At 43.3% G+C, this 13407-nt stretch overlaps 1 protein-coding gene and 1 pseudogene across 1 annotated transcript in view; one reads left to right on the top strand and one right to left on the bottom strand.

Annotated features, from left to right (window-relative positions):
* The window catches only part of schip1 (schwannomin interacting protein 1), a 185065-nt gene extending 173621 nt beyond the window's left edge, over positions 1–11444 (bottom strand). The window contains exons 1-5 of the mRNA XM_031860723.1: positions 11356–11444; positions 11013–11106; positions 4706–4773; positions 3995–4081; positions 2825–2966 (exon numbers count right to left, since the gene is read on the bottom strand). Of these exons, the coding sequence (XP_031716583.1) occupies positions 2825–2966; positions 3995–4081; positions 4706–4773; positions 11013–11106; positions 11356–11378 (414 nt within the window). The 5' untranslated portion in view covers positions 11379–11444. The remainder of the gene's footprint in view (positions 1–2824; positions 2967–3994; positions 4082–4705; positions 4774–11012; positions 11107–11355) is intronic.
* A 565-nt stretch (positions 11445–12009) lies between these two features.
* On the top strand, positions 12010–12966 carry LOC116390839 (P2Y purinoceptor 4-like; annotated as a pseudogene).
* The last annotated feature ends 441 nt before the right edge of the window (positions 12967–13407 follow it).

Below are 13407 nucleotides of genomic sequence, written 5' to 3'. Positions count from 1 at the left end.
CTGGCTTGAACCCACCATTGCTGGACAACTGCAATATATGTTTGATACATGTAGGAAGACATAAGAGACACCTTGACATTGATATAATCAGAGTTGAATTCTGCAAGGTGTTATGAGAGACAGAGTGTGGTTTGAGGATGTTCTTCTATATTTGAGTAGATGAGGGAGGAAAAACAAACACACACACACACACACACACACACACACACACACACACACACACACACACACTCACACACAGACACACACAAGCCTATGTGTGTGGTGTTCAATATGAGTTCCATGAAATATGCATGAAGTATGTTTGAACACCCTCCCCCCCCCTCCTCTCCCCTACAGGTCAGGACCAAGGTCCTCACATAAGCTCACATGAGCTCACATGGGTGCACACACACACACACACACACACACACACACACACACACACACACACACACACAATGTGGCACTCTAGCCTTACACTGATGAATGTCTGTCCTTCAGAGAGCACAACAGGCACAGGAGAGTGATACTGTGTGAATGAGAACAGAGTGCCGGAAAGAGAAAAGGTATATAATAATAATCCTGTCTGTTGAGACGCTTTCTAAGAACTATAATTGACAGCATACACATAAACATTTTAATAACTTTGTTTTCATGGAAAATTGAAATTAAATTGTATGCTGATAATAAAACATTGACTGTTAAGTAATTACATTTCCTCCAAAACTGCACCAAATTACAGGACCTAGTCTCACTCAAACAAATCTCACTATATAAGTAAAAATGAATTGCAGTATATCACACGTTATTTGACATGTTTTACATTCCCAAAAGAAAACAGGTTTGTGGGTGGAGATACTGAGATGGGGGGCGCTATAATCTAATTGGACTCTATGTGACAAAGGAAGGGGAGCCAAATATGAATGGCTTGTTGAATCACATGCTTTCTGATTAAGACAGCCAATAAAAAACTGACTGGGTTGTCTTATTTCATAAGACAATAATTCTTATTGTGTGTGGTATGTACTGCAGATACTCACATGTATTTGAAAAAGTGAGTTTTTCATAATACGTCCCTTTAAACTATGGTGTTTTGATGTTTAATCTATGACTGTGCATCATATGTTATTAGCGTATCATAATGTTTTGTATGTAAAATCTTAGTAAAGAAGTAACGTTGAACTATAGCTGATGAAATGTAGTGGAGTTATAATCTAAAGTAGCATGAAATGGTAAAAATCAAGTCAAATACTTCAAATTTATATTTAACTAAATTGGTTGTGAAATTGTACTTGCACATTGCAACCATCTTAACGACCCTCCACTCACCCCTCCCTCTCCAAGCGAGTTGGAGAACTACGATGAACTTCAGGTAGCATAAAAACGCTAGAAAAAAACTCGCTGGAGACAGTTTTTGGTTTGAGCATTCTGGGCTCCTGTAGAAACATGGCGGTGCAACATGGCAGACTCTGTAAAGAGAACCTGCTCCCTGTGTAAATACAAACGGCTCATTCTAAGGTAACAAAAACATCGCAGTTCTTTGTTTCAGGTGATTATACGCTTATGAAAACAGAGTTTTAGTCGAATATTATATTCCATTTATGGCATTAAATCCCCTTTAATCCAACACACTGCTCCTTTAAGGTGGGGGTTGGAGAGGAGTATAGAAGCCACACTATACCCACCTACAAGTAACTACTGCGTTGAAGTGATTGGATGTGTGGCAGATATATCATTTTACATGTCCAATAAAGATTATGTTGAAAAAAGGACGTTAATAGGGTAGAGATGGAGGAGAGGAGGAGGGGTTCTTTGTCATCTTGGCTTTTAAGTTACTGTATCTTTCTAATTAGGAAGACATTTGCTTGCTGTGCTAATGAACAACAAACTCTTTCAAGCAGAACAAACAAGCTAAAAACAAAGCACACACACACGCGCACACACAAACAGTCTCTCACCAGGACACCAGCCCATCTGTTTGCTTAGGGAATCTTGCTTTCCTCTGGCGCTGTTTAAAAAGAGAGTGGGAGAAATCCCACACACACACCAGTGAGTATGCAGACATGACATCATAGTTTTCTGTGCCGAGTCTCTGCAAAGAGCATGGGCAGGAGTGCGCGGGTAGCTTGTGTGAATACTACACAGACGGAGAAACCAGCAGAACAGACTGTGCGTGTTTGTGTCTGCATGTCCTTGTCTGTCACTTAGAACTTGAGGCGATCTGAATGCATCTTTTTCGCATCTCCGCATTCATCTCCTTATCTCTGCCTCTGCCTTTCCCCCTTGACTCTGTTTCTGTCTCTCCCCTTCTCTTCTCACTGTTTATCTGCTGCTCATACAGTCATTTTTCTTTCCTCTGGCATTTGTTTGGCTGCCATGCCCTGTGAGCACTGTTTAATTCTCCCCTACGCTCCCTCCAGAGAAGGAAGGGGTGAGGAGGTGGGTGGGTGGTGAGATGGGGGGGGGAGGACAAGGGCAGAGCCACTTCATTAATCAATCAACCAGCTTTGAAAATCTACCTAATTAACGGCTAATTAGAGATCCGGGCATAGTGCCAGCTGGCATCCAATCCACCTCCACCAATACGACCCCTGCGGTCCCCCAGATGACACTCGAGGTAAACACTCCTCCCTTACTCCCTCCTTTGCGCTCTCCTTTATTGGTCTATCCATCCATGCATCCACTCACCCATTCATTTTTCGTCCTCTGCAGAAACAACAGATCACAGCTGATAACTCAGACAACCTCAGATAGCGTAAAGATGTCTAGATCTCTCGCCACCTGCCTCATTCCCATGTTGCACCAGATGGCTGTCTGTCGGATTTTCTTCACGCGGTCTTACCGGAGAACTATTGGTGGACATCACGGGGTCCCGCAGGCTCTCAGAAGGCACCGTCTCACCCTGATGGTGGTTGCCGCGGTTCTTGCCTTGTCCCTGCCAGCTCCCTGTGCGGGAGGTGCTGGCACGCCAGGCCCGCTGGATCCTGGTGACATACACAGACAAAATATGTACATCAGCGACATCTACATCTCATAACGTAATTACGGCGGCCATGTGGGAGGAGTCATTTTGGGCGGCCAAGGTTTTTAGAAGTCATGTTCATTTTCTGCATACGACAATGCTGGGTGGCTGTTGGAGCATTTCCCAAGATTGGATGGGGGGGAAATGGTGTCAATGTGCACCATATCCCATTTCTCTCTCAACTTCTTGTTTTTTTCTTCCGAAACATCTTTTCATTTATTAATTCTTCATTTCCCTATCCTCAACATTTCTTTTCTTTTCTCCGTGTAGGTCTTACACAGCTCACACACTTTTCTGACCTCTCCCCACCGTTTTCACCCTCCACAGATCGCTCTCTCTGTCTCTCTCTCTTTCCACTTTCTTTTATCCCTGCAGTCACCCCAACACCCGGGTCCAGGATGAAGTGTAGGATCAATTACCCGATGGAGAAACACATTCACCTCCAGTGGAGCAGAGAGACAGCTGAGCCGAATGGAACAAATTGAATTAAGCCATAACTCCTAGCTCCAAAACCAATACCTTTGCCCTCTTCTTTTTCAATCCCTATTTTCTCCACTTTTATCCTCCAGTTGCTCCGTCCCTCTGTCCGTGTTTCCGGTTCCTCTGCCCTCTGTGTAAGTTTTTCTGAGAGTTTTTTGCTATCCGCCTCACCTTTCTACACCCCAATCATGTTGATTCTACACAGAAACGTTCTCTTCTCTATCCTCGACTTTCAAGGAAGTTAAAGCCTGAGGCGTGAGCAGTCCCTGGTAAACCTATAAAATCGTGGGCCCGTGTTTAAATAAAATGGTGCTAGGTGGCAGGCTATGAGGGTTCAGTGCACTCTGACCCCTCCCACACATGAATGTATCCCTCCCACACAGTGAAAACAATTCACTTTTGAGGTCATAGGTAACATGGGTGACACTCAACGTGAAATTGACTCAAAATACAGAAAAAAAACCCTAGAAAAAAATACAGATAGAGAGATGAGTCACAGGTGATACTCACACGATAGCCTTTATTTCCAGCTGCTGTTGCTGCTCACGACGACGAGGGCTATTGTCATCTGCTTCCTCACTCTTACGAGGGTGGCTTCTACGATAATAAGACAGATGAACAGAAAAATGATGACAATAACAGCAAACGCTCTTTACATCTCACCTTGAAAGCCCCCAAAAAATGTATGAGTTTATATTTCACATGATATTGGAAGTTACAGCCTAATAAGCACTTATTTTGGTAGAGTAAGAGGATGTCATGGTAGAGTTTATGTTCAAGAGTGCGGCCTTGTTGTGGCAGAACAAGTGTCTTGCGTGATCAAGTTTCAAATTCTTTACAATCATATGCACAACAATTAGCACTAGTTCAATGAAAATCGCAGCTCCCAGGCTCCCTCCAACAATGCTCATTAAATATGTATTAAAAAAAGGGAAATTACACAAGTAACGGTAAATTGAGAATAATACATAAATGGTGCCAGTAGAAATATAGGGCTAACATATAAACATAAATGAAATAAAGTAAAATAAATTTGAGTTAGACAGCATTGCAAATGAAAAAAATTAATTTAAACAGGAATGTAGTAAATGTATATGCACAGTACAATAGAACAAGGGCTTTAAAATAAAGTCTATCACCCTCATTGTAGATTGAACGCTGTTTATAGAATATGAGGAGTCTTTCATGGAAAAGTAGGGACAATATTGTGTAGTGTCTTACCTCTCCACCTTGGGAGCTGCTTGCCCTCCACTGTGATTACAGTAGCGATGACACCTCTTCACTTCTTCCTGCACAGTGAAAAGCACCAATATGTCAACAAGGTTTTTAATTTTCTCCGCCAGGCATATGACACAATAGGAGCTGTGCTTCGATAACACACAATAATAAATCAGATGCATTTCACGTATGTGTAATCTGTCCTCCTTCCAAGCGTACTGTCTGTTTGGCAAAGTGACATAACAAAACCTAAACAGAGGAAAACTGCTGCTTTTTATGATTCCTTTCTGTTGTCTGTTTGTCAACCGTAAGAGTGGCAGCTTGTCTGGGTCTGTCAACATAGGCATTAATAATCACATGGTGGCAGGAAAAACAATTGTGTGTGTGTGTGTGTGTGTATCCTATTGCTGATGCATAACAGCATGCGTTGGCTCTGCAGGTGCCAACCAGCCAGACATCGGCTGCAACCCAGGGGGTGAGGTCGATTCTCAGGTGGCTCTGGGGCGACTGCCATACAGCTCAATGGCGACTAGACAGATGGATGTGCTCCCAAAGCAACCAGGCAGCTCCAATGCATCTCTAGTATTCAATATATCTGTATGTTAGCTAGCAGGGTGCAAGCTGCGAGTATTTGTCCATGTTTGTGTTCTTGTGCTGAAGTGTCTCTTGTGTCTTAAGGGTGTAACGATAAATTCAGCTCGCTCAGAGTGACGATAAGCTTGGCCATTTTTACTGCCTTCTGAAATTAGTCTCAATAATTCACTGTTGCTCGGACCTCTGTAACGTTAAATCTATAACTCGACCACCAAGGTCAGAGCTGAAGGCAAACCCTTTTCTTTTGATAAGTGTCACAGGGGATTACTAATTTAACCCTTTACATTCCAACACAGATGAAGGGTTTCTATCCTAGGAAACATTATGTTAAGCTTTTGATTTTAATTGATACAAATTTTTAAAAATAATGTTTTTGAATAACCAAGGGGGGCCCTTACAGTCCCTCTCTGCAAGCGACTATGGTAGTGAAACATTTAGCGATTTTCCTCAGGAGTTTCCAAAATAGATCAAAAAGAGTGATAGCTGGACTTAAATTACATTCATCGAGATGCCAGAAACATGACACCAAATGAATGCTAATGTTGCCTTGTCTGCTGGATGTATAATAAGCAACTATTTGCTATCAAGTTCGCCATATAAACTTTAGAACTGCTGCACCCGAGTAGCGTGAGTCAAAAGAAAATGAAGTGATGCAGGTTTAAACGGTGCAGTATTTAACATTCTGAACATTAATAGCAGCAAACAACTATTTGCTATGAAAAGCTATAGTGGAGCAATGTCTACCTGAGCAGAGAATAAAGTCACATGTGTGTATATGTTGTTATCCGAGCTTCTCCTTGCTATGTTGACGAGCCGTAGAGCAGCGGCTGTGAGCTAACCGCTGGGGCACGCTCACATGTAGGCTACTAACATGCACTAAAAGCGTGCGCGGCCGGCCCGCGTCTAGCAAAGCAAAGAGAAGCTCGGATAACAACACACAGTTATAAGAGAGCAGATTCCATCCTGTCTGAATTTCCCATCCCATATATCAACACAATTCATATATATCCATTCCCTCCTTTATACCTTCTGCCAGCACCCTCCTTAACTCTATGGGGACAAATGTATAACAAATACTTTTATATATTTTTTATATTTTTCTAACTCACTGTTTTTGCTCTTTTTTTTGTCTTAGTGTTGTATTTATGCGCCATAGGTTTAATGTGTGCTAAATATATGCATCCCACTATTGTATAACCAACTGCCTCAATGGGGACAAAAAAAGTTATTTTGTTTTCAGGGATTGCAACACTTGCTTGATGTAGGCTGCCTTGCGTTGGTCCTTTTTTTGCAGCTGCTATTATTGTTTACAATGAATTTACTATTACTATCTTTTGTGTGTTTACAACCAATCATAATGTATCGGGTCTCTGGACCGGATAAAATGCACTAAAGTTACAAACACTAAGGGAGCAATGCAACTGCAGCTGGTGACAGGAGAAATGCATTATTGCAGATACAGGGTGCATGACAATCTGTTAAATCAATAGCTGAGTACATGATAGCATAAACGGGATATTAACAGAATCCTATTCTGCTGGGCATGTAAACAGCTTAATCGCATTATTTCCAATATAAAAATAAGGGCAGTCAATAGATTGCAAGGCTAGGGAAGGTGAAGGTAGACAGTAATATGCATAATGTTACTGAAAAATGAGAGAAGGAAGGAAAACAGGAAGGAAACGGTAGAGAAAACAACAACGCATAGCAGAAGGTATGCTGCCCTCTAAATGATGAGTTATTAAAATCATAATTTCTCAGAGTCCTAGTTCTATCACAGAGATCGATGGCAGGCATAGTTGGATGTCCACACACACACAACTACACCCACACCCCCACACACACAGCTTTTTCCCTTGTGTGTCTGTGAGATGGTTTGCTCTTTGTGCCCTTCAGACTAGTGTGGTCGCTCAGTGAGATAAACTCCCACCCACATGAGCACAGCACACACCTGAGTGCACCGAGAGCGCACACACACACACACACACACACACACACACACACACACACACACACACACACACACACACACACACACATCAATCTGATCTCAGAGGGTTTGATTGCAGCATGCTGATGCGCTGAAACATCTGCATCAGACTATTGGCTGTTTGGCCGCCGCTCGCCGATCAGCCCAGGGAAATGTCCAATCAGGAGAAGAGCTGATCCAGTGGAGATGCTTGTTAATCGTAACATCGGAAATCAACTTACATGCGCTGTGCGTGCAAGGGGTAATATGGAAGTCAACATTTACTCTTTCGACTGAGCCCGAGTACAAAAAGAGCCCGCTGAGAGATGGAGGTGTTAGTGATGTGCTCAGGTGATTACATGATTTGAAATGCTATTTCCTCTTAGTGTTATGGCTATGGGGTAAAAAAAAGTACTTTTTACTGAGAGAAATGGATGGATTTATGTAATTTTGCTCAAACCTTTCAATCATATTTGAGTAGAGAGGGAGCAGGAGACAGAGAAAAAGACACAGGTTGTGAGACGTAAATTGACAAAGAATCAAAAGTGACAACATTTTATTGACTAAGAGCTGCAGTGAGAAAGCAGATTCATACTCATCAGTCAACAGCGTTTACAGACCTATACATTCTCATATACCCAGACTGCTGCAGTTACACAGCCATCAATACCTGACCTATAATGACCTAATATACTGACCTATGAGGCACAGATAAGGAACAGTGACACCAAGGACGCTTACATCGTGCACATATACAGAGGTGAGGTTAATTTAATCGAGACAGGCCCATTTCTTTTAGAGCCATGCACAGGTTTATATGATTCAAAAGAAATGGCTCTCATAGAAGACCCAATATGAGCACACACACTAGGGCTGCACAAGTGGCACTTTTTTTTCCCATCAATGGTTTCGTCTAGTAAATTCAACAAATGTTGCACAATGCACAGTTCCCAGAGCTTAAGGTGACGTCTTTAAAGTGCTTGTTTTGTCCAACCAATAGTCTATAACTGCAAAGTATTCGATGATATAGAAATAGAGAAAGGCATCAAATCTTCACATTTGAGAAGCTTTGGTATTTCTGCTTTGTGAATGATGATTTCTGCAGGTTTTTGGCTCACTGATTAATCACTAATGCACACTGAATATTCAATATGAGTCTTTAATTCTACATGTGTTGAACCGATGGTGGTGCAGTGAAGAATGTCAGGCATTTAAAGAGGTTGGAAAGAGCATATCTGGGATGTAAAATGAGGGGAGCGAGGGGCTATCAATACCAAGAAAGAGGAGGCCATACGTTTATTCTAAATTGGGGAGATGAGGAAGAAGAAAAAGACATCGCGAGAAATGCAGAAGATGGGTGGGGTGTGAGGAGTAGAGATGAAGGAGGTGTGAGAGTGAGAAAATGACTATATAGTCTATCAAAATGCAAAATGGAACGTTTGGGACGATTCCCCCTGCTACGATTTGCCAATGAAGAGCTGCTCTGACTAACATATGGCGAGGGAGTGAGAGCGCACACGCACACATTCGTTGAGGGGGCTTCCTTCAGAGATTGAGTAAGCGCTCTCATTTAGACCAAACCAGCCTTCCAAGACATGGTAATGGGATGGGGATGTAAATGACTATAACATTTTTATTATTATTTTTAAATGGCAGGAGTGTTTGTAGGTGCGCATGTGTGAATCCATGCATGCATCTTTGTGTATGTTTGTAGGAGTTATGGTACATTTTAAAATAGCCCATTTTATTTTTTTTCTAAAGCATTGAACCAGAGTGCACACACACAAACACACCACACACACACACACACACACACACACACACAGAGGATGTATGTTGCTCCATCACATGACCGTGGAGACAAGAGACATCTGACATTGTGAAGGCTCATCTTGCTCCAGCACGGGTTATTACGACTCAATCGCGGAGCGTTTGAGTGAGCTGGCGCAAACAGCACTCAGCACAGCTCTCTCTGTCCCACTGGGGGGAGAGACAATAATGCACTTCTGAAATATGACACCCTTCCCCGGCGCCACACTCCCTCTATGTGCATCTCTCACTCTATATATTACAGAGCGCTGTATCTGACTCCCACGGTTAGTGTGGGGGGAACTGGTGCTGCCCTGTACAGGGACTGGATGACAGCTCTGTGTGCTGGATTTCTGCTCATTAATAAACTGTTTACCGCATGTTGACTAAATTAGGAACAACAACGGGCTTCAAGCATGATACTGATTGATGATTTCAAGATTCCACTTGCAAGTGCTGTGTCAACAATATCACCTGTACTGTATATTTCATGCCTAATCCCATTAAATGTGACCCCCCGTTGGCATGCTGTTTAAATAAGCTCCGTGTAACATGGTTAACAACAAGGCCTTGTGGCCGTAAAATACAGCTGTCCCATTGATTATGGAGTAATAGCTGGATGGATTAATGGGTTTCTCAGGGGGTTCACGCCTCGGCAATGAATCTGAATCACTCACACAGACGCAGCATGTGGAGCAGCCTCCATATCCAATAACCTGCATTTCTATCCTCATTCATATTTCACACGCCAATTACTGGTTAGTTCTTCATCAAGCTTCTTCTCATATGAACCTCCTCTGACATGGCGTCTCATGGAGTTAATGCTGTATCAATTTGGAAAAGTCATTTTTGGAGAGCGATAATGAAATTCAACTGGCAAGTGATGCAGTGTAAACGGATTGGAACAAATCTAGAGTCAAAATGAGAAAGTTCCAGTGAACATGCAATGGACGAGAAAGAGACAGAGAGAGACAGAGAGACAGAGAGACAGACAGACAGAGAGACAGAGACAGTGTGTTGAGGGGTTGCACCATCATAATATATTGCAGAGTAAGTCGGAAGCTGTGATGGAACAGTGCTTTCAGAGCTCATGCGCTCAATATCCCCAGCCGCCGATAATGCGCAACACTACATCACATAGTATTAAATATTCAGAAGCTCAATACAACCAGGTGAACTTGTGCACCTATACTCACCCAAGCACATAAAGAAAACATATCGACTTCTGTTAGATTCCAGCAAAACTGATTTACATTATGAAGTAAATTACAGCAACATGCTCTCCTCAAACCTGAGGTTCTAAAACATGCATTATTTCTTTACATGAGCTCTGGTCTCATCTTGAGGAGGAAGGCATGCCACCTCAGTCGTTTCAGCTCAGCTTTACCCTCAATACTCCCTGCTGATTGTGAAGTCATTTGTAGCGGGAGGTACAGTATGTAGTATTAATGAGAACTTTTCAGCTGCTGCCAAGACAAAAATCTTTCAAAGGCCTTAAGCCAACATGAAAAAGGAATTCCCCAAGCCAAATTGAATTCAGTCAATTGTGCCATTTGAATGGGTGAATAAGGGGATCAATATTCAAAGCAGTTAATAATAACACATGAAGGTATAGGGGAGAGATTTGGGTTCCACTGTCCGTGTTGCTGATATCTGTTGTATTAATAGGGAATAATGTTGTCATATTGCAAAGAATCATAGTTCTCTATAAATGTAATGTTTTTACAGTCAATTAACTTATTTTCCCGCTAAGAGACTTTGCTTATGAGCAGTATAAGCGTAAACTACACTGCTCCTAAAAAAAGATCAGAAAGTGAATTACATCATTGCTGAAATGCTCCCTCACCAAAAGAGAAGATACCGTCACCCTCCCAGCAGGTAATGACATAATCCAGTTTACAGTAAGAACGACTTTCTTGCTGCTCTCTCCTGAGTTACCTGGTTGTTAATGCACAGAGCAAGGTGTTTCCTCTCCCGAGCCACAGCCAGACTCCCGCTGCGCAACCTCGCCTCCTCTCCCTGGTACATGCTTCTGGAAGGACACCGCACCAAGTCAGGACACACAAAAAGAACTCCAGCGAAAATGAAACACGCTATAAGCCGGTATGTGAACAGCCTGTAGCCTACTCATCCCTGTGCGGCTGCAGAGGAGTAACGCTATGCAGGATGTCTATCACCCATCAGTGCATGTCGAAGCAGCCTGTACTGGAGCTTCTCGTTTGTCCTAAATAAACACTGTTGACATGAATGACAAGGATCAGTCGATGGATGTGACACTAACCTGTACGTGCCGTTCCTTAGCATGACGAGCGCTCTCTCTCTCTCTTTCGCTCTCTCTCTCTCTCTCTCTCTCTCTCTCTCTCTCTCTCTCTCTCTCTGTCTCTCTCTCTCTCTCTCGCTTCACTGTCAGACAGAGATGAAGTGAACACTTTTAGTCGGGAGCAGCCGGAGAGAGACCACACTTGGAAAATTCTCGCAGCCAATGGGATGCTGAGCGTGTGCGCGTTTTTATACAGCGCCCATGCGTGCGTGCGTGCGTGTGCGTTTGTGTGTGTGTGTGTGTTGATGGTGTCATTTAACTTGCTATATCGGGTCTAATCACAGCATTCATTATTCTGCACGCCTTCTCTCTGGGGAAGGGCAATCGCATACTACGGTATCTAGTCCATTATTGCGGGCTCATGAAATGCCTCACGGTGCGCCAATCTATTTGCTCATGCCCTAGATATGGCGCTATGGTTTACATCACACAGGTGTGGGCTGGGAACAGGAGGGACGCACAAGTTGAACAAACATGCATATAAAAGGAGCACACAGTCATCCGTACACACAGCAGTTAGGTGAGCTGCAGATGGTAGAACCAGCCTGGGTAGAACTGATATATTCATTTATGTTTAAGTAAAGTGACAAGGCCTCCTAATTATCAAACTTTTGAATGGAGGCCTTCCAAATCTGTCCAGTGACTAACTACTACCAAATGATCCTCCTGCCAGTGTCCTACAGCCTTGTGTTTCTGCTGGGCCTGACTTTAAACGGTGCCCTGCTGTGCCGCTGGAGCAGCACGGTCATCTACATGACCAACCTCGCCGTGGCGGACCTCCTCTACGTGCTGGCCTTGCCCCCTCTCATCATCAGCAATGCCATTGGCGAGCTGTGGCCCTTCGGCAACGCCCTCTGTAAAGGCGTCAGGTTTTTCTTCTTCATCAACCTCCACTGCAGCATGATGTTTCTCACATGCGTCAGCGTGCACCGGTTCCTCGGAGTGTGCTTCCCCATCGCCGCTGTGCGTCTCAGGACCAAAAAGCTCGCCCTCTTCGCGTCAGGCTTGGTTTGGGTCCTGGCCACAGCGGAGCTTTTACCGACACTGGTCTTTGTGCACACGGGCGTCATCAACAACATGACTGTGTGCTTTGAAATGACCAACCTTTAATTTAAGGTGTACTTCCCCAACGGGCTGTTTTTAGCCACAGTTGGTTTTATGATTCCATTCCTCGTAGTCATGACCTGTTCCTGCTCCACGATGACGGTGCTTTATTGTAGGGCCGCGAACCGCATTTCGAACGCAAGGACGGCCAGTATGCACAACAAGTCTATTTCCACACTCTTGGTCGTGTGTCTCATGTTTGTGATGTGTTTTGTGCCTTATCACATTGCTCGGACCGTCTACTTGTTTGTGAGGGTCTACCTGCCCGGAGACTGTCATCTTCTCAACGTGGTCATAATCTCCTTCAAAGTGTGGAAGCCTGTGGTCAGCTTCAACTGTTGCGCAAATCCTCTCCTCTACTTTCTGGGCTGTGGTCGACACCGCCAGAAGCTTCGGGCCTGGGTGTGGAGGAGGAAAAGAGTGCAGCCCATCGTGGATGCAGGCACCACAAACAGGTATGGAGGGTAGAGAGCATCCATCAGAGTTCTCATTAATCCATAAGTGACATTTATCACGAGTCAGTGGGTGCTAATAACAATGTGCCAACAGTCTATATGCGGTGTTTAATAATTTATTTATTATTTCATATATAAGAATATGTATTTACAACAGGTATCAACAGGTAACAGTCACTCAATTGATCTTTTTGGTTTTACTTATTGCAACCTATGAAATCTGAGGAATTGGCAAAATGAACTAACTGACACTGTAAATACTGAGCCTGCAATGATACTGTGGCCAGAAGTGACAAACATTTGAGGGAATTGCTGCCATCTGTCGTTTGCAGAGGGTTAGAGTCTCTAAAAAAAGACCATAAAACAGTATCTGCACCATAAAGCATCATCCAATAATATACTATATCATACAATCTCCTGGAAAACTAAATATTAATATTGTGTGGTTTCTATA

This window comes from Anarrhichthys ocellatus, unplaced genomic scaffold, assembly GCF_004355925.1.
Source record: "Anarrhichthys ocellatus isolate YVR2014 unplaced genomic scaffold, GSC_Weel_1.0 scaffold24, whole genome shotgun sequence".
Lineage (NCBI taxonomy): Eukaryota > Metazoa > Chordata > Actinopteri > Perciformes > Anarhichadidae > Anarrhichthys > Anarrhichthys ocellatus.
The sequence above is the reverse complement of the archived record's forward strand: the minus strand, read 5'-3'. Positions and strand labels throughout refer to the sequence as shown.